This window comes from Mya arenaria, chromosome 3 (assembly GCF_026914265.1).
Source record: "Mya arenaria isolate MELC-2E11 chromosome 3, ASM2691426v1".
Lineage (NCBI taxonomy): Eukaryota > Metazoa > Mollusca > Bivalvia > Myida > Myidae > Mya > Mya arenaria.
In genome coordinates this window covers 5,681,725-5,704,350 of record NC_069124.1, presented here as the reverse complement: position 1 = coordinate 5,704,350, position 22,626 = coordinate 5,681,725, and the positions used below count along the sequence as shown (strand labels likewise).

Genomic DNA, 22,626 nt, shown 5'->3' with positions numbered 1-22,626 from the left:
ATTTATATGCCAAGCAAAACTTTTCTGCGCATTTTAATATTTTTATAGAGAAATCGAAGTTTGACTTTCTGCATTTAAATAATCGCATATAAGGAGGATAAATGAATATGTGTTAACATGTGCACAATTCCTGAATTTTCGAGATAATGCAAGGCTGTACGGTGCAGGTTTTTAGAAATAGGTTGCTGAAGCTGAGAAAACTTTAGTAAGTTTATTTTTACATTTTTTATGTATTTTGCACATAAATGTACGTTTGGCCGAAATAGTTCGAGCGTTATTAAACAATATGAATTATTTTTGCAAAAGATTTCTATTAGCAAATGGATTAGCCACAATAATGCGCGTTAAGGGAACTTTTTTTAAATTTGGATATTTTGTTCCTTAAACGCCACACGTCGACTATTCCATATCAATGTAAAATATATTCTTCAACTGTAACTCCACAATAATAAGTACTTCACTTTGAAATAAAAACATAAAAGTTACACTTAATTATTTTAGCCAATACCTTTAACTTATTACACATAAGTTTTTTATGAAACACAAATAATTAGTTTAATTTAGATCGACTTCTGTCAATAAAGCAACACCATTTTGAAACCATCTAGCAGGTGCCTGTTATCGTTCCGCTCAATATACTTAGCTCTGGGATCTGTCATTCTTGGCTAGGACAACAACACAACAAGTGGGATATGGACACATAGAGTCGCCAAATAAAAAATTGTCAAAGACTCTGAAGCGTCTGTTTATATGGACTACAAATGAATATAAATGTATTTTTCTATAAATGGCTATAATTATTTTTATTTTAAAGCTGCACTCTCACTGATTAAACATTTTGACAACTTTTTTTATTTTTTGTCTTGAAACAAGCCATTTTTGGCGAAAATCCATGGAAACCAGTAATATAAGACTGCTAACAAAATATCAGATTATTATCAGATTTTTATATTTAAATTCAAAAATTGGTGTTTTAGGTTCACTTCTTTATGTTCATAAGAAATGACTTGACATACAATGGCGGACGACCAAGTGACACTTCGCCATCGTTCAACCCGACCCTCCAGTAGCCAGGCCGATGGTTATATATTGGTGGATGAGGATGATTATGAGCAGACTGGTCTACGTGGAGGCAGGAGCTGCTGTCTATGGATCGTAATTACACTTCTTTTTCTGGTGGCTGTGTTGAATGCACTGGTAAGGATAATGATACATATGTGTATGACTTGTCCCCGTTGTGTACAAAATATTCCTTCAATCTCTGTCTGATCTGGTGTAGCAGATAATAATTAACAATTCGAGAGTCTGCATTTAAAATAATTTCAGATTTGAAGATCTGCATACCAACCTCTTCAGTCTAAGTTTAAACATAATATATTTTACAACGATTGTGAGGAAAGCTATGATAGCTTATACTATGTCACTCTCGTTGGCACATGTTGCACGAATGTGAGGTCTTGTGGTTGTGGGGGAAACCAGAGTACCCGGAGAAATCCACATGTCTGGCTTGGTAACCACTTACCAAACTCACATGTGCCCAGGTCGGGAATCGAACCTGGGTTGCCTTAGTGAGAAGCGAGTGCGCTAACCAGTGCGCTAACAGGACAACCACTTCTTCAGTCTTACATACAAGTTCTGAGTAGTCCATAAGAAATCCTTGAATACTGTATACCACACAGGTTACCTTGAATACTGTATACCACACAGGTTACCTTGAGTACTGTATACCACACAGGTTACATTGAGTACCGTATACCACACAGGTTACCTCGAATACTCTATACATCACAGGGTACCTTGAGTACTGTATACCACACAGGTTACCTTGAATACTGTATACCACACAGGGTACCTTGAGTACCGTATACCACACAGGTTACCTTGAGTACTGTATACCACACAGGTTACCTTGAATACTGTATACCACACAGGTTACCTTGAGTATTGTATACCACACAGGGTACCTTGAATACTGTATATCACACAGGGTACCTTGAGTACTGTATACCACACAGGTTACCTTGAATACTGTATATCACACAGGTTACCTTGAATACTGTATACCACACAGGTTACCTTGAATACTGTATACCACACAGGGTACCTTGAGTACTGTATACCACACAGGTTACCTTGAATACTGTATACCACACAGGGTTCCTTGAGTACTGTATACCACACAGGTTACCTTGAATACTGTATACCACACAGGGTTCCTTGAGTACTGTATACCACACAGGGTACCTTGAGTACTATATACCACACAGGTTACCTTGAGTACTATATACCACACAGGTTACCTTGAATACTGTATACCACACAGGGTTCCTTGAGTACTGTATACCACACAGGGTTCCTTGAGTACTATATACCACACAGGTTACCTTGAATACTGTATACCACACAGGTTACCTTGAATACTGTATACCACACAGGGTTCCTTGAGTACTGTATACCACACAGGGTTCCTTGAGTACTGTATACCACACAGGGTTCCTTGAGTACTGTATACCACACAGGTTACCTTGAGTACCGTATACCACACAGGTTACCTTGAGTACTGTATACCACACAGGTTACCTTAAGTACTGTATACCACACAGGTTACCTTGAGTACTAAATACCACACAGGTTACCTGGAGTACTGTATTCCACACAGGTTACCTTGAGTACTGTATACCACACAAGTTACCTTGAGTACTGTATACCACACAGGTTACCTTGAGTACTGTATACCACACGGGTTACCTTGAGTACTGTATACCACAGAGGTTCCTTGAGTACTGTAAACCACACAGGTTACCTTGAGTACACCTTGAATACAGTTTACCACACAGGTTGCCCTGAGTACTGTATACCACACAGGTTACCTTGAGTACTGTATACCACACAGGTTTCCGTGAGTACTGTATACCACACAGGTTACCTTGAATACTGTATACCACACAGGTTACCTTGAGTACTGTATACCACACAGGTTACCTTGAGTACACCTTGAATACAGTTTACCACACAGGTTACCTTGAATACTGTATACCACACAGGGTACCTTGTATACTGTATACCACACAGGGTACCTTGAATACTGTATACCACACAGGTTACCTTGAGTACTGTATACCACACAGGTTACCTTGAGTACTGTATACCACACAGGTTACCTTGAATACTGTATACTACACAGGTTACCTTGAATACTGTATACCACACAGGTTACCTTGAGCACTGTTTACCACACAGAGTACCTTGAATACTGTATACCACACAGGTTACCTTGAATACTGTATACCACACAGGTTACCTTGAGTACTGTATACCACACAGGTTACCTTGAGTACTGTATACCACACAGGTTACCTTGAGTACTGTATACCACACAGGGTACCTTGAGTACTGTATACCACACAGGTTACCTTGAGTACTGTATACCACACAGGTTACCTTGAGTACTGTATACCACACGGGTTACCTTGAGTACTGTATATCACACAGGGTACCTTGAATACTATATACCACACAGGTTACCTTGAGTACTGTATACCACACAGGGTACCTTGAATACTGTATATCACACAGGTTACCTTGAGTACCGTATACCACACAGGTTACCTTGAGTACCGTATACCACACAGGTTACCTTGAGTACTGTATACCACACAGGTTACCTTGAGTACTGTATACCACACAGGTTACCTTGAATACTGTATACTACACAGGTTACCTTGAGTACTGTATACCACACAGGTTACCTTGAATACTGTATACCACACAGGTTACCTTGAGTACTGTATACCACACAGGTTACCTTGAATACTGTATACCACACAGGGTACCTTGAATACTGTATATCACACAGGTTACCTTGAGTACCGTATACCACACAGGTTACCTTGAGTACTGTATACCACACAGGTTACCTTGAGTACCGTATACCACACAGGTTACCTTGAGTACTGTATACCACACAGGTTACCTTGAGTACCGTATACCACACAGGTTACCTTGAATACTGTATACCACACAGGTTACCTTGAATACTGTATACTACACAGGTTACCTTGAGTACTGTATACCACACAGGTTACCTTGAATACTGTATACCACACAGGTTACCTTGAGTACTGTATACCACACAGGTTACCTTGAGTACTATATATCACACAGGTTACCTTGAATACTGTATACCACACAGGGTACCTTGAATACTGTATACCACACAGGTTACCTTGAGTACTGTATACCACACAGGGTACCTTGAGTACTGTATATCACACAGGTTACCTTGAGTACTGTATACCACACAGGTTACCTTGAGTACTGTATACCACACAGGTTACCTTGAGTACTAAATACCACACAGGTTACCTGGAGTACTGTATTCCACACAGGTTACCTTGAGTACTGTATACCACACAAGTTACCTTGAGTACTGTATACCACACAGGTTACCTTGAGTACTGTATACCACACGGGTTACCTTGAGTACTGTATACCACACAGGTTCCTTGAGTACTGTAAACCACACAGGTTACCTTGAGTACACCTTGAATACAGTTTACCACACAGGTTGCCCTGAGTACTGTATACCACACAGGTTACCTTGAGTACTGTATACCACACAGCTTTCCGTGAGTACTGTATACCACACAGGTTACCTTGAATACTGTATACCACACAGGTTACCTTGAGTACTGTATACCACACAGGTTACCTTGAGTACACCTTGAATACAGTTTACCACACAGGTTACCTTGAATACTGTATACCACACAGGGTACCTTGTATACTGTATACCACACAGGGTACCTTGAATACTGTATACCACACAGGTTACCTTGAGTACTGTATACCACACAGGTTACCTTGAGTACTGTATAACACACAGGTTACCTTGAATACTGTATACTACACAGGTTACCTTGAATACTGTATACCACACAGGTTACCTTGAGCACTGTATACCACACAGAGTACCTTGAATACTGTATACCACACAGGTTACCTTGAATACTGTATACCACACAGGTTACCTTGAGTACTGTATACCACACAGGGTACCTTGAGTACTGTATACCACACAGGTTACCTTGAGTACTGTATACCACACAGGGTACCTTGAGTACTGTATACCACACAGGTTACCTTGAGTACTGTATACCACACAGGTTACCTTGAGTACTGTATACCACACGGGTTACCTTGAGTACTGTATACCACACGGGTTACCTTGAATACTATATACCACACAGGTTACCTTGAGTACTGTATACCACACAGGTTACCTTGAATACTGTATACCACACAGGGTACCTTGAGTACCGTATACCACACGGGTTACCTTGAATACTGTATACCACACAGGGTACCTTGAGTACCGTATACCACACGGGTTACCTTGAGTACTGTATATCACACAGGGTACCTTGAATACTATATACCACACAGGTTACCTTGAGTACTGTATACCACACAGGGTACCTTGAATACTGTATATCACACAGGTTACCTTGAGTACCGTATACCACACAGGTTACCTTGAGTACTGTATACCACACAGGTTACCTTGAATACTGTATACCACACAGGTTACCTTGAATACTGTATACTACACAGGTTACCTTGAGTACCGTATACCACACAGGTTACCTTGAATACTGTATACCACACAGGTTACCTTGAGTACTGTATACCACACAGGTTACCTTGAATACTGTATACCACACAGGTTACCTTGAATACTGTATATCACACAGGTTACCTTGAGTACCGTATACCACACAGGTTACCTTGAGTACTGTATACCACACAGGTTACCTTGAGTACCGTATACCACACAGGTTACCTTGAATACTGTATACCACACAGGTTACCTTGAATACCGTATACTACACAGGTTACCTTGAGTACTGTATACCACACAGGTTACCTTGAATACTGTATACCACACAGGTTACCTTGAGTACCGTATACCACACAGGTTACCTTGAGTACTATATATCACACAGGGTACCTTGAATACTGTATACCACACAGGGTACCTTGAGTACTGTATACCACACAGGGTACCTTGAGTACTGTATACCACACAGGTTACCTTGAGTACTGTATACCACACAGGGTACCTTGAGTACTGTATACCACACAGGTTACCTTGAATACTGTATACCACACAGGTTACCTTGAATACTGTATACCACACAGGGTACCTTGAATACTGTATATCACACAGGTTACCTTGAGTACTATATACCACACAGGTTACCTTGAATACTGTATACCACACAGGTTACCTTGAATACTGTATACCACACAGGGTACCTTGAGTACTGTATACCACACAGGGTACCTTGAGTACTGTATACCACACAGGGTACCTTGAGTACTGTATACCACACAGGTTACCTTGAGTACTGTATACCACACAGGTTACCTTGAGTACTGTATACCACACAGGGTACCTTGAGTACTGTATACTACACAGGTTACCTTGAGTACTGTATACCACACAGGGTTCCTTGAGTACTGTATACCACACAGGTTACCTTGAGTACTGTATACCACACAGGGTACCTTGAGTACTGTATACCACACAGGGTACCTTGAGTACTGTATACCACACAGGGTACCTTGAATACTGTATACCACACAGGGTACCTTGAATACTGTATACCACACAGGTTACCTTGAGTACTGTATACCACACGGGTTACCTTGAATACTGTATACCACACAGGGTACCTTGAGTACTGTATACCACACAGGTTACCTTGAATACTGTATACCACACAGGGTACCTTGAGTACTGTATATCACACAGGGTACCTTGAATACTGTATACCACACAGGGTACCTTGAGTACTGTATACCACACAGGGTACCTTGAATACTGTATACCACACAGGTTACCTTGAATACTGTATACCACACAGGGTACCTTGAGTACTGTATATCACACAGGGTACCTTGAGTACTGTATACCACACAGGTTACCTTGAGTACTGTATACCACACAGGTTACCTTGAGTACTGTATACCACACAGGTTACCTTGAATACTGTATACCACACAGGTTACCTTGAGTACTGTATACCACACAGGGTACCTTGAGTACTGTATACCACACAGGGTACCTTGAGTACTGTATACTACACAGGTTACCTTGAGTACTGTATACCACACAGGGTACCTTGAGTACTGTATACCACACAGGTTACCTTGAGTACTGTATACCACACAGGTTACCTTGAGTACTGTATACCACACAGGTTACCTTGAATACTGTATACCACACAGGGTACCTTGAATACTGTATACTACACAGGTTACCTTGAATACTGTATACCACACAGGTTACCTTGAATACTGTATACCACACAGGTTACCTTGAATACTGTATACCACACAGGTTACCTTGAATACTGTATACCACACAGTTTACCTTGAGTACTATATACCACACAGGGTACCTTGAGTACCGTATACCACACAGGGTACCTTGAATACTGTATACCACACAGTTTACCTTGAGTACTATATACCACACAGGTTACCTTGAGTACCGTATACCACACAGGGTACCTTGAGTACTGTATACCACACAGGTTACCTTGAATACTGTATACTACACAGGGTACCTTGAGTACCGTATACCACACAGGGTACCTTGAGTACTGTATACCACACAGGTTACCTTGAGTACCGTATACCACACAGGTTACCTTGAATACTGTATACCACACAGGTTACCTTGAGTACCGTATACCACACAGGGTACCTTGAATACTGTATACCACACAGGTTACCTTGAATACTGTATACCACACAGGGTACCTTGAATACTGTATACCACACAGGTTACCTTGAATACTGTATACCACACAGGTTACCTTGAATACTGTATACCACACAGGGTACCTTGAATACTGTATACCACACAGGTTACCTTGAGTACTGTATACCACACAGGGTACCTTGAATACTGTATACCACACAGGGTACCTTGAGTACTGTATACCACACAGGGTACCTTGAGTACTGTATACCACACAGGGTACCTTGAATACTGTATACCACACAGGTTACCTTGAGTACTGTATACCACACAGGGTACCTTGAATACTGTATACCACACAGGGTACCTTGAGTACTGTATACCACACAGGGTACCTTGAGTACTGTATACCACACAGGGTACCTTGAATACTGTATACCACACAAGGTACCTTGAATACTGTATACCACACAGGGTACCTTGAGTACTGTATACCACACAAGTTACCTTGAGTACTGTATACCACACAAGGTACCTTGAGTACTGTATACCACACAGGGTACCTTGAGTACTATATACAACACAGGGTACCTTGAATACTATATACCACACAGGGTACCTTGAATACTGTATACCACACAGGTTACCTTGAATACTGTATACCACACAGGTTACCTTGAATACTGTATACCACACAGGTTACCTTGAATACTATATACCACACAGGGTACCTTGAATACTGTATACCACACAGGGTACCTTGAGTAATGTATACCACACAGGGTACCTTGAATACTGTATACCACACAGGGTACCTTGAGTAATGTATACCACACATTGTACCTTAAATACTGTATACCACACAGGTTACCTTGAGTACTGTATACCACACAGGTTACCTTGAGTACTGTATACCACACAGGGTACCTTGAGTACTGTATACCACACAGGTTACCTTGAGTACTGTATACCACACAGGTTACCTTGAGTACCGTATACCACACAGGTTACCTTGAGTACTGTATACCACACAGGGTACCTTGAATACTGTATACCACACAGGTTACCTTGAATACTGTATACCACACAGGTTACCTTGAATACTGTATACCACACAGGTTACCTTGAATACTGTATATCACACAGGTTACCTTGAGTACTGTATACCACACAGGTTACCTTGAATACTGTATACCACACAGGGTACCTTGAGTACTGTATACCACACAGGTTACCTTGAGTACTGTATACCACACAGGTTACCTTGAGTACTATATACCACACAGGTTACCTTGAGTACTGTATACCACACAGGGTACCTTGAGTACTGTATACCACACAGGGTACCTTGAGTACTGTATACCACACAGGTTACCTTGAGTACTGTAAACCACACAGGGTACCTTGAATACTGTATATCACACAGGTTACCTTGAGTACCGTATACCACACAGGTTACCTTGAGTACTGTATACCACACAGGTTACCTTGAATACTGTATACCACACAGGTTACCTTGAATACTGTATACTACACAGGTTACCTTGAGTACCGTATACCACACAGGTTACCTTGAATACTGTATACCACACAGGTTACCTTGAGTACTGTATACCACACAGGTTACCTTGAATACTGTATACCACACAGGGTACCTTGAATACTGTATATCACACAGGTTACCTTGAGTACCGTATACCACACAGGTTACCTTGAGTACTGTATACCACACAGGTTACCTTGAGTACCGTATACCACACAGGTTACCTTGAGTACTGTATACCACACAGGTTACCTTGAGTACCGTATACCACACAGGTTACCTTGAATACTGTATACCACACAGGTTACCTTGAATACTGTATACCACACAGGGTACCTTGAGTACTGTATACCACACAGGGTACCTTGAATACTGTATATCACACAGGTTACATTGAATACTGTATACCACACAGGGTACCTTGAATACTGTATACCACACAGGGTACCTTGAGTACTGTATACCACACAGGGTACCTTGAGTACTGTATACCACACAGGGTACCTTGAATACTGTATACCACACAGGTTACCTTGAATACTGTATACCACACAGGGTACCTTGAGTACTGTATACCACACAGGGTACCTTGAATACTGTATATCACACAGGTTACATTGAATACTGTATACCACACAGGGTACCTTGAATACTGTATACCACACAGGGTACCTTGAGTACTGTATACCACACAGGGTACCTTGAGTACTGTATACCACACAGGGTACCTTGAGTACTGTATACCACACAGGTTACCTTGAATACTGTATACCACACAGGGTACCTTGAGTACTGTATACCACACAGGGTACCTTGAGTACTGTATACCACACAGGGTACCTTGAGTACTGTATACCACACAGGGTACCTTGAGTACTGTATACCACACAGGTTACCTTGAGTACCGTATACTACACAGGTAACCTTGAATACTGTATACCACACAGGTTACATTGAATACTGTATACCACACAGGGTACCTTGAATACTGTATACCACACAGAGTACCTTGAATACTGTATACCACACAGGGTACCTTGAGTACTGTATACTACACAGGTTACCTTGAGTACTGTATACTACACAGGTTACCTTGAGTACTGTAAACCACACAGGTTACCTTGAGTACTGTATACTACACAGGTTACCTTGAGTACTGTAAACCACACAGGTTACCTTGAATACTGTATACCACACAGGGTACCTTGAGTACTGTATACTACACAGGTTACCTTGAGTACTGTAAACCACACAGGGTACCTTGAATACTGTATACCACACAGGTTACCTTGAATACTGTATACCACACAGGTTACCTTGAATACTGTATACCACACAGGGTACCTTGAATACTGTATACCACACGGGTTACCTTGTATACTGTATACCACACAGGTTACCTTGAGTACTGTATACCACACAGGGTACCTTGAGTACCGTATACCACACGGGTTACCTTGTATACTGTAAACCACACAGGTTACCTTGAGTACTGTATACCACACAGGGTACCTTGAGTACCGTATACCACACAGGTTACCTTAAATACTGTATACCACACAGGTTACCTTGAATACTGTATACCACACAGGGTTCCTTGAGTACTGTATACCACACAGGTTACCTTGAATACTGTATACCACACAGGGTTCCTTGAGTACTGTATACCACACAGGGTACCTTGAGTACTATATATCACACAGGTTACCTTGAATACTGTATACCACACAGGTTACCTTGAGTACTGTATACCACACAGGGTACCTTGAGTACTGTATACCACACAGGGTACCTTGAGTACTGTATACCACACAGGGTACCTTGAGTACTGTATACCACACAGGTTACCTTGAGTACCGTATACCACACAGGTAACCTTGAATACTGTATACCACACAGGTTACATTGAATACTGTATACCACACAGGGTACCTTGAATACTGTATACCACACAGGGTACCTTGAATACTGTATACCACACAGGGTACCTTGAGTACTGTATACTACACAGGTTACCTTGAGTACTGTATACTACACAGGTTACCTTGAGTACTGTAAACCACACAGGTTACCTTGAGTACTGTATACTACACAGGTTACCTTGAGTACTGTAAACCACACAGGGTACCTTGAATACTGTATACCACACAGGTTACCTTGAGTACTGTATACTACACAGGTTACCTTGAGTACTGTAAACCACACAGGGTACCTTGAATACTGTATACCACACAGGTTACCTTGAATACTGTATACCACACAGGTTACCTTGAATACTGTATACCACACAGGGTACCTTGAATACTGTATACCACACGGGTTACCTTGTATACTGTATACCACACAGGTTACCTTGAGTACTGTATACCACACAGGGTACCTTGAGTACCGTATACCACACGGGTTACCTTGTATACTGTAAACCACACAGGTTACCTTGAGTACTGTATACCACACAGGGTACCTTGAGTACTGTATACCACACAGGTTACCTTAAATACTGTATACCACACAGGTTACCTTGAATACTGTATACCACACAGGGTTCCTTGAGTACTGTATACCACACAGGTTACCTTGAATACTGTATACCACACAGGTTACCTTGAATACTGTATACCACACAGGGTTCCTTGAGTACTGTATACCACACAGGGTACCTTGAGTACTATATATCACACAGGTTACCTTGAATACTGTATACCACACAGGTAACCTTGAATACTGTATACCACACAGGTTACATTGAATACTGTATACCACACAGGGTACCTTGAATACTGTATACCACACAGGGTACCTTGAATACTGTATACCACACAGGGTACCTTGAGTACTGTATACTACACAGGTTACCTTGAGTACTGTATACTACACAGGTTACCTTGAGTACTGTAAACCACACAGGTTACCTTGAGTACTGTATACTACACAGGTTACCTTGAGTACTGTATACCACACAGGGTACCTTGAATACTGTATACCACACAGGTTACCTTGAATACTGTAAACCACACAGGGTTCCTTGAGTACTGTATACTACACAGGTTACCTTGAGTACTGTAAACCACACAGGGTACCTTGAATACTGTATACCACACAGGTTACCTTGAATACTGTATACCACACAGGGTTCCTTGAGTACTGTATACCACACAGGGTACCTTGAATACTGTATACCACACAGGGTACCTTGAGTACTGTATACCACACAGGTTACCTTGAGTACCGTATACCACACAGGTAACCTTGAATACTGTATACCACACAGGTTACATTGAATACTGTATACCACACAGGGTACCTTGAATACTGTATACCACACAGGGTACCTTGAATACTGTATACCACACAGGGTACCTTGAGTACTGTATACTACACAGGTTACCTTGAGTACTGTATACTACACAGGTTACCTTGAGTACTGTAAACCACACAGGTTACCTTGAGTACTGTAAACCACACAGGGTACCTTGATTACTGTATACCACACAGGTTACCTTGAGTACTGTATACTACACAGGTTACCTTGAGTACTGTAAACCACACAGGGTACCTTGAATACTGTATACCACACAGGTTACCTTGAATACTGTATACCACACAGGTTACCTTGAATACTGTATACCACACAGGGTACCTTGAGTACTGTATACCACACGGGTTACCTTGTATACTGTATACCACACAGGTTACCTTGAGTACTGTATACCACATAGGGTACCTTGAGTACCGTATACCACACGGGTTACCTTGTATACTGTAAACCACACAGGTTACCTTGAGTACTGTATACCACACAGGGTACCTTGAGTACCGTATACCACACGGGTTACCTTGAATACTGTAAACCACACAGGTCACATTGAATACTGTATTCCACACAGGTTACCTTAAGTACTGTATACCACACAGGTAACCTTGAGTACTGTATACCACACAGGTTACCTTGAATACTGTATACCACACAGGTTACCTTGAATACTGTATACCACACAGGGTTCCTTGAGTACTGTATACCACACAGGTTACCTTGAATACTGTATACCACACAGGTTACCTTGAATACTGTATACCACACAGGGTTCCTTGAGTACTGTATACCACACAGGGTACCTTGAGTACTATATATCACACAGGTTACCTTGAATACTGTATACCACACAGGTTACCTTGAGTACTGTATACCACACAGGTTACCTTGAGTACCGTATACCACACAGGTTACCTTGAGTACTATATATCACACAGGTTACCTTGAGTACTGTATACCACACAGGTTACCTTGAGTACTGTATACCACACAGGTTACCTTGAATACTGTATACCACACAGGTTACCTTGAATACTGTATACCACACAGGGTACCTTGAGTACTGTATACCACACAGGTTACCTTGAGTACTATATATCACACAGGTTACCTTGAGTACTGTATACCACACAGGTTACCTTGAGTACTGTATACCACACAGGTTACCTTGAATACTGTATACCACACAGGTTACCTTGAGTACTGTATACCACACAGGGTACCTTGAGTACTGTATACCACACAGGTTACCTTGAGTACTGTATACCACACAGGTTACCTTGAGTACCGTATACCACACAGGTTACCTTGAGTACTGTATACCACACAGGGTACCTTGAATACTGTATACCACACAGGTTACCTTGAATACTGTATACCACACAGGTTACCTTGAATACTGTATACCACACAGGTTACCTTGAATACTGTATATCACACAGGTTACCTTGAGTACTGTATACCACACAGGTTACCTTGAATACTGTATACCACACAGGGTTACCTTGAGTACTGTATACCACACAGGTTACCTTGAGTACTGTATACCACACAGGTTACCTTGAGTACTATATACCACACAGGTTACCTTGAGTACTGTATACCACACAGGGTACCTTGAGTACTGTATACCACACAGGGTACCTTGAGTACTGTATACCACACAGGTTACCTTGAGTACTGTAAACCACACAGGGTACCTTGAATACTGTATATCACACAGGTTACCTTGAGTACCGTATACCACACAGGTTACCTTGAGTACTGTATACCACACAGGTTACCTTGAATACTGTATACCACACAGGTTACCTTGAATACTGTATACTACACAGGTTACCTTGAGTACCGTATACCACACAGGTTACCTTGAATACTGTATACCACACAGGTTACCTTGAGTACTGTATACCACACAGGTTACCTTGAATACTGTATACCACACAGGGTACCTTGAATACTGTATATCACACAGGTTACCTTGAGTACCGTATACCACACAGGTTACCTTGAGTACTGTATACCACACAGGTTACCTTGAGTACCGTATACCACACAGGTTACCTTGAGTACTGTATACCACACAGGTTACCTTGAGTACCGTATACCACACAGGTTACCTTGAATACTGTATACCACACAGGTTACCTTGAATACTGTATACCACACAGGGTACCTTGAGTACTGTATACCACACAGGGTACCTTGAATACTGTATATCACACAGGTTACATTGAATACTGTATACCACACAGGGTACCTTGAATACTGTATACCACACAGGGTACCTTGAGTACTGTATACCACACAGGGTACCTTGAGTACTGTATACCACACAGGGTACCTTGAATACTGTATACCACACAGGTTACCTTGAATACTGTATACCACACAGGGTACCTTGAGTACTGTATACCACACAGGGTACCTTGAATACTGTATATCACACAGGTTACATTGAATACTGTATACCACACAGGGTACCTTGAATACTGTATACCACACAGGGTACCTTGAGTACTGTATACCACACAGGGTACCTTGAGTACTGTATACCACACAGGGTACCTTGAATACTGTATACCACACAGGTTACCTTGAATACTGTATACCACACAGGGTACCTTGAGTACTGTATACCACACAGGGTACCTTGAGTACTGTATACCACACAGGGTACCTTGAGTACTGTATACCACACAGGGTACCTTGAGTACTGTATACCACACAGGTTACCTTGAGTACCGTATACTACACAGGTAACCTTGAATACTGTATACCACACAGGTTACATTGAATACTGTATACCACACAGGGTACCTTGAATACTGTATACCACACAGGGTACCTTGAATACTGTATACCACACAGGGTACCTTGAGTACTGTATACTACACAGGTTACCTTGAGTACTGTATACTACACAGGTTACCTTGAGTACTGTAAACCACACAGGTTACCTTGAATACTGTATACCACACAGGGTACCTTGAGTACTGTATACTACACAGGTTACCTTGAGTACTGTAAACCACACAGGGTACCTTGAATACTGTATACCACACAGGTTACCTTGAATACTGTATACCACACAGGTTACCTTGAATACTGTATACCACACAGGGTACCTTGAATACTGTATACCACACGGGTTACCTTGTATACTGTATACCACACAGGTTACCTTGAGTACTGTATACCACACAGGGTACCTTGAGTACCGTATACCACACGGGTTACCTTGTATACTGTAAACCACACAGGTTACCTTGAGTACTGTATACCACACAGGGTACCTTGAGTACCGTATACCACACAGGTTACCTTAAATACTGTATACCACACAGGTTACCTTGAATACTGTATACCACACAGGGTTCCTTGAGTACTGTATACCACACAGGTTACCTTGAATACTGTATACCACACAGGTTACCTTGAATACTGTATACCACACAGGGTTCCTTGAGTACTGTATACCACACAGGGTACCTTGAGTACTATATATCACACAGGTTACCTTGAATACTGTATACCACACAGGTTACCTTGAGTACTGTATACCACACAGGGTACCTTGAGTACTGTATACCACACAGGGTACCTTGAGTACTGTATACCACACAGGGTACCTTGAGTACTGTATACCACACAGGTTACCTTGAGTACCGTATACCACACAGGTAACCTTGAATACTGTATACCACACAGGTTACATTGAATACTGTATACCACACAGGGTACCTTGAATACTGTATACCACACAGGGTACCTTGAATACTGTATACCACACAGGGTACCTTGAGTACTGTATACTACACAGGTTACCTTGAGTACTGTATACTACACAGGTTACCTTGAGTACTGTAAACCACACAGGTTACCTTGAGTACTGTATACTACACAGGTTACCTTGAGTACTGTAAACCACACAGGGTACCTTGAATACTGTATACCACACAGGTTACCTTGAGTACTGTATACTACACAGGTTACCTTGAGTACTGTAAACCACACAGGGTACCTTGAATACTGTATACCACACAGGTTACCTTGAATACTGTATACCACACAGGTTACCTTGAATACTGTATACCACACAGGGTACCTTGAATACTGTATACCACACGGGTTACCTTGTATACTGTATACCACACAGGTTACCTTGAGTACTGTATACCACACAGGGTACCTTGAGTACCGTATACCACACGGGTTACCTTGTATACTGTAAACCACACAGGTTACCTTGAGTACTGTATACCACACAGGGTACCTTGAGTACTGTATACCACACAGGTTACCTTAAATACTGTATACCACACAGGTTACCTTGAATACTGTATACCACACAGGGTTCCTTGAGTACTGTATACCACACAGGTTACCTTGAATACTGTATACCACACAGGTTACCTTGAATACTGTATACCACACAGGGTTCCTTGAGTACTGTATACCACACAGGGTACCTTGAGTACTATATATCACACAGGTTACCTTGAATACTGTATACCACACAGGTAACCTTGAATACTGTATACCACACAGGTTACATTGAATACTGTATACCACACAGGGTACCTTGAATACTGTATACCACACAGGGTACCTTGAATACTGTATACCACACAGGGTACCTTGAGTACTGTATACTACACAGGTTACCTTGAGTACTGTATACTACACAGGTTACCTTGAGTACTGTAAACCACACAGGTTACCTTGAGTACTGTATACTACACAGGTTACCTTGAGTACTGTAAACCACACAGGGTACCTTGAATACTGTATACCACACAGGTTACCTTGAATACTGTAAACCACACAGGGTTCCTTGAGTACTGTATACTACACAGGTTACCTTGAGTACTGTAAACCACACAGGGTACCTTGAATACTGTATACCACACAGGTTACCTTGAATACTGTATACCACACAGGGTTCCTTGAGTACTGTATACCACACAGGGTACCTTGAATACTGTATACCACACAGGGTACCTTGAGTACTGTATACCACACAGGTTACCTTGAGTACCGTATACCACACAGGTAACCTTGAATACTGTATACCACACAGGTTACATTGAATACTGTATACCACACAGGGTACCTTGAATACTGTATACCACACAGGGTACCTTGAATACTGTATACCACACAGGGTACCTTGAGTACTGTATACTACACAGGTTACCTTGAGTACTGTATACTACACAGGTTACCTTGAGTACTGTAAACCACACAGGTTACCTTGAGTACTGTAAACCACACAGGGTACCTTGATTACTGTATACCACACAGGTTACCTTGAGTACTGTATACTACACAGGTTACCTTGAGTACTGTAAACCACACAGGGTACCTTGAATACTGTATACCACACAGGTTACCTTGAATACTGTATACCACACAGGTTACCTTGAATACTGTATACCACACAGGGTACCTTGAGTACTGTATACCACACGGGTTACCTTGTATACTGTATACCACACAGGTTACCTTGAGTACTGTATACCACACAGGGTACCTTGAGTACCGTATACCACACGGGTTACCTTGTATACTGTAAACCACACAGGTTACCTTGAGTACTGTATACCACACAGGGTACCTTGAGTACCGTATACCACACGGGTTACCTTGAATACTGTAAACCACACAGGTCACATTGAATACTGTATTCCACACAGGTTACCTTAAGTACTGTATACCACACAGGTTACCTTGAGTACTGTATACCACACAGGTTACCTTGAATACTGTATACCACACAGGTTACCTTGAATACTGTATACCACACAGGGTTCCTTGAGTACTGTATACCACACAGGTTACCTTGAATACTGTATACCACACAGGTTACCTTGAATACTGTATACCACACAGGGTTCCTTGAGTACTGTATACCACACAGGGTACCTTGAGTACTATATATCACACAGGTTACCTTGAATACTGTATACCACACAGGTTACCTTGAGTACTGTATACCACACAGGTTACCTTGAGTACCGTATACCACACAGGTTACCTTGAGTACTATATATCACACAGGTTACCTTGAGTACTGTATACCACACAGGTTACCTTGAGTACTGTATACCACACAGGTTACCTTGAATACTGTATACCACACAGGTTACCTTGAATACTGTATACCACACAGGGTACCTTGAGTACTGTATACCACACAGGTTACCTTGAATACTGTATACCACACAGGTTACCTTGAATACTGTATACCACACAGGGTTCCTCGAGTACTGTATACCACACAGGTTACCTTGATTACTGTATACCACACAGGTTACCTTGAATACTGTATACCACACAGGGTTCCTTGAGTACTGTATACCACACAGGTTACCTTGAGTACTGTATACCACACAGGTTACATTGAGTACTATATACCACACAGGTTACCTTGAGTACCGTATACCACACAGGTTACCTTGAGTACCGTATACCACACAGGTTACATTGAGTACTGTATACCACACAGGTTACATTGAGTACTATATACCACACAGGTTACCTTGAGTACCGTATACCACACAGGTTACCTTGAGTACTATATATCACACAGGTTACCTTGAGTACTGTATACCACACAGGTTACCTTGAGTACTGTATACCACACAGGGTACCTTGAGTACTGTATACCACACAGGTTACCTTGAATACTGTATACCACACAGGTTACCTTGAATACTGTATACCACACAGGTTACCTTGAGTACTGTAAACCACACAGGTTACCTTGAGTACTGTATACCACACATGGTACCTTGAGTACTATATACCACACAGGTTACCTTGAATACTGTATACCACACAGGTTACCTTGAATACTGTATACCACACAGGGTACCTTGAGAACTGTATACCACACATTGTACATTGAGTACTGTATACCACACAGGTTACATTGAGTACTATATACCACACAGGTTACCTTGAATACTGTATACCACACAGGTTACCTTGAGTACTATATACCACACAGGTTACCTTGAATACTGTATACCACACAGGGTACCTTGAGTACTGTATACCACACAGGGTACCTTGAGTACTGTATACTACACAGGTTACCTTGAGTACCGTATACCACACAGGTTACCTTGAATACTGTATACCACACAGGGTACCTTGAGTACCGTATACCACACAGGTTACCTTGAGTACTGTATACTACACAGGTTACCTTGAGTACTGTATACCACACAGGGTACCTTGAATACTGTATACCACACAGGGTACCTTGAGTACTGTATACCACACAGGTTACCTTGAGTACCGTATACCACACAGGTTACCTTGAGTACTGTATACCACACAGGGTACCTTGAGTACTGTATACCACACAGGTTACCTTGAATACTGTATACCACACAGGGTTCCTTGAGTACTGTATACCACACAGGGTACCTTGAATACTGTATACTACACAGGTTACCTTGAATACTGTATACCACACAGGGTTCCTTGAGTACCGTATACCACACAGGGTACCTTGAGTACTGTATACCACACAGGTTACCTTGAGTACCGTATACCACACAGGTTACCTTGAATACTGTATACCACACAGGGTTCCTTGAGTACTGTATACCACACATGTTACCTTGAATACTGTATACCACACAGGGTTCCTTGAGTACTGTATACCACACAGGTTACCTTGAATACTGTATACCACACAGGTTACCTTGAGTACCGTATACCACACAGGGTACCTTGAATACTGTATACCACACAGGGTTCCTTGAGTACTGTATACCACACAGGTTACCTTGAGTACTGTATACCACACAGGGTACCTTGAGTACTGTATACCACACAGGGTACCTTGAGTACTGTATACCACACATTGTACATTGAGTACTGTATACCACACAGGTTACCTTGAGTACTATATACCACACAGGTTACCTTGAATACTGTATACCACACAGGTTACCTTGAGTACTATATACCACACAGGTTACCTTGAATACTGTATACCACACAGGGTACCTTGAGTACTGTATACCACACATTGTACATTGAATACTGTATACCACACAGGTTACCTTGAGTACTATATACCACACAGGTTACCTTGAATACTGTATACCACACAGGTTACCTTGAGTACTGTATACCACACAGGGTACCTTGAATACTGTATACCACACAGGTTACCTTGAATACTGTATACCACACAGGTTACCTTGAGTACCGTATACCACACAGGTTACCTTGAGTACTATATATCACACAGGTTACCTTGAGTACTGTATACCACACAGGTTACCTTGAATACTGTATACCACACAGGTTACCTTGAATACTGTATACCACACAGGTTACCTTGAGTACTGTATACCACACAGGTTACCTTGAATACTGTATACCACACAGGTTACCTTGAGTACTGTATACCACACAGGTTACCTTGAGTACACCTTGAATACAGTTTACCACACAGGTTACCTTGAATACTGTATACCACACAGGGTACCTTGTATACTGTATACCACACAGGGTACCTTGAATACTGTATATCACACAGGTTACCTTGAGTACTGTATACCACACAGGTTACCTTGAGTACTATATATCACACAGGTTACCTTGAATACTGTATACCACACAGGTTACCTTGAGTACTGTATACCACACAGGTTACCTTGAATACTGTATATCACACAGGTTACCTTGAGTACCGTATACCACACAGGTTACCTTGAATACTGTATACCACACAGGTTACCTTGAGTACTGTATACCACACAGGTTACCTTGAATACTGTATACCACACAGGTTACCTTGAGTACCGTATACCACACAGGGTACCTTGAGTACTGTATACCACACAGGTTACCTTGAATACTGTATACCACACAGGTTACCTTGAGTACTGTATACCACACAGGTTACCTTGAATACTGTATACCACACAGGTTACCTTGAGTACCGTATACCACACAGGGTACCTTGAGTACTGTATACCACACAGGTTACCTTGAATACTGTATACCACACAGGTTACCTTGAGAACTGTATACCACTCAGGTTACATTGAATACTGTATACCACACAAGTTACCTTGAGTACTGTATACCACACAGGGTACCTTGAATACTGTATACTACACAAGTTACCTTGAGTACTGTATACCACACAGGTTACCTTGAATACTGTATACCACACAGGTTACCTTGAGTACTGTAAACCACACAGGTTACCTTGAATACTGTATACCACACAGGTTACCTTGAGTACTGTATACCACACAGGTTACCTTGAATACTGTATACCACACAGGTTACCTTGAGTACTGTATACCACACAGGTTACCTTGAATACTGTATACCACACATGGTACCTTGAGTACTGTATACTACACTGATTACCTTGAGTACTGTATACCACACAGGTTACATTGAATACTGTATACCACACATGGTACCTTGAGTACTTTAAACCACACAGGTTACCTTGAATACTGTATACCACACAGGTTACCTTGAGTACTGTATACCACACAGGTTACCTTGAATACTGTATACCACACAGGTTACCTTGAATACTGTATACCACACAGGTTACCTTGAATACTGTATACCACACAGGTTACCTTGAGTACTGTATACCACACAGGTTACCTTGAGTACTGTATACCACACAGGGTACCTTGAGTACCGTATACCACACAGGGTACCTTGAGTACTATATATCACACAGGTTACCTTGAATACTGTATACCACACAGGTAACCTTGAATACTGTATACCACACAGGTTACATTGAATACTGTATACCACACAGGGTACCTTGAATACTGTATACCACACAGGTAACCTTGAATACTGTATACCACACAGGTTACCTTGAATACTGTATACCACACAGGTAACCTTGAATACTGTATACCACACAGGTAACCTTGAATACTGTATACCACACAGGGTACCTTGAATACTGTATACCACACAGGTAAC

The 22,626-nt window shown here is 41.6% G+C and overlaps 1 protein-coding gene across 1 annotated transcript in view; it reads left to right on the top strand.

Moving 5' to 3' along the window:
• The first annotated feature begins 3 nt into the window (after nt 1-3).
• LOC128228129 (beta-sarcoglycan-like) overlaps nt 4-22,626 on the top strand; it is a 36,061-nt gene continuing 13,438 nt past the window's right edge. The window contains exons 1-2 of the mRNA XM_052939249.1: nt 4-205; nt 978-1,197. Coding sequence (XP_052795209.1) covers nt 1,018-1,197 — 180 coding nt within the window. The 5' untranslated portion in view covers nt 4-205; nt 978-1,017. The remainder of the gene's footprint in view (nt 206-977; nt 1,198-22,626) is intronic.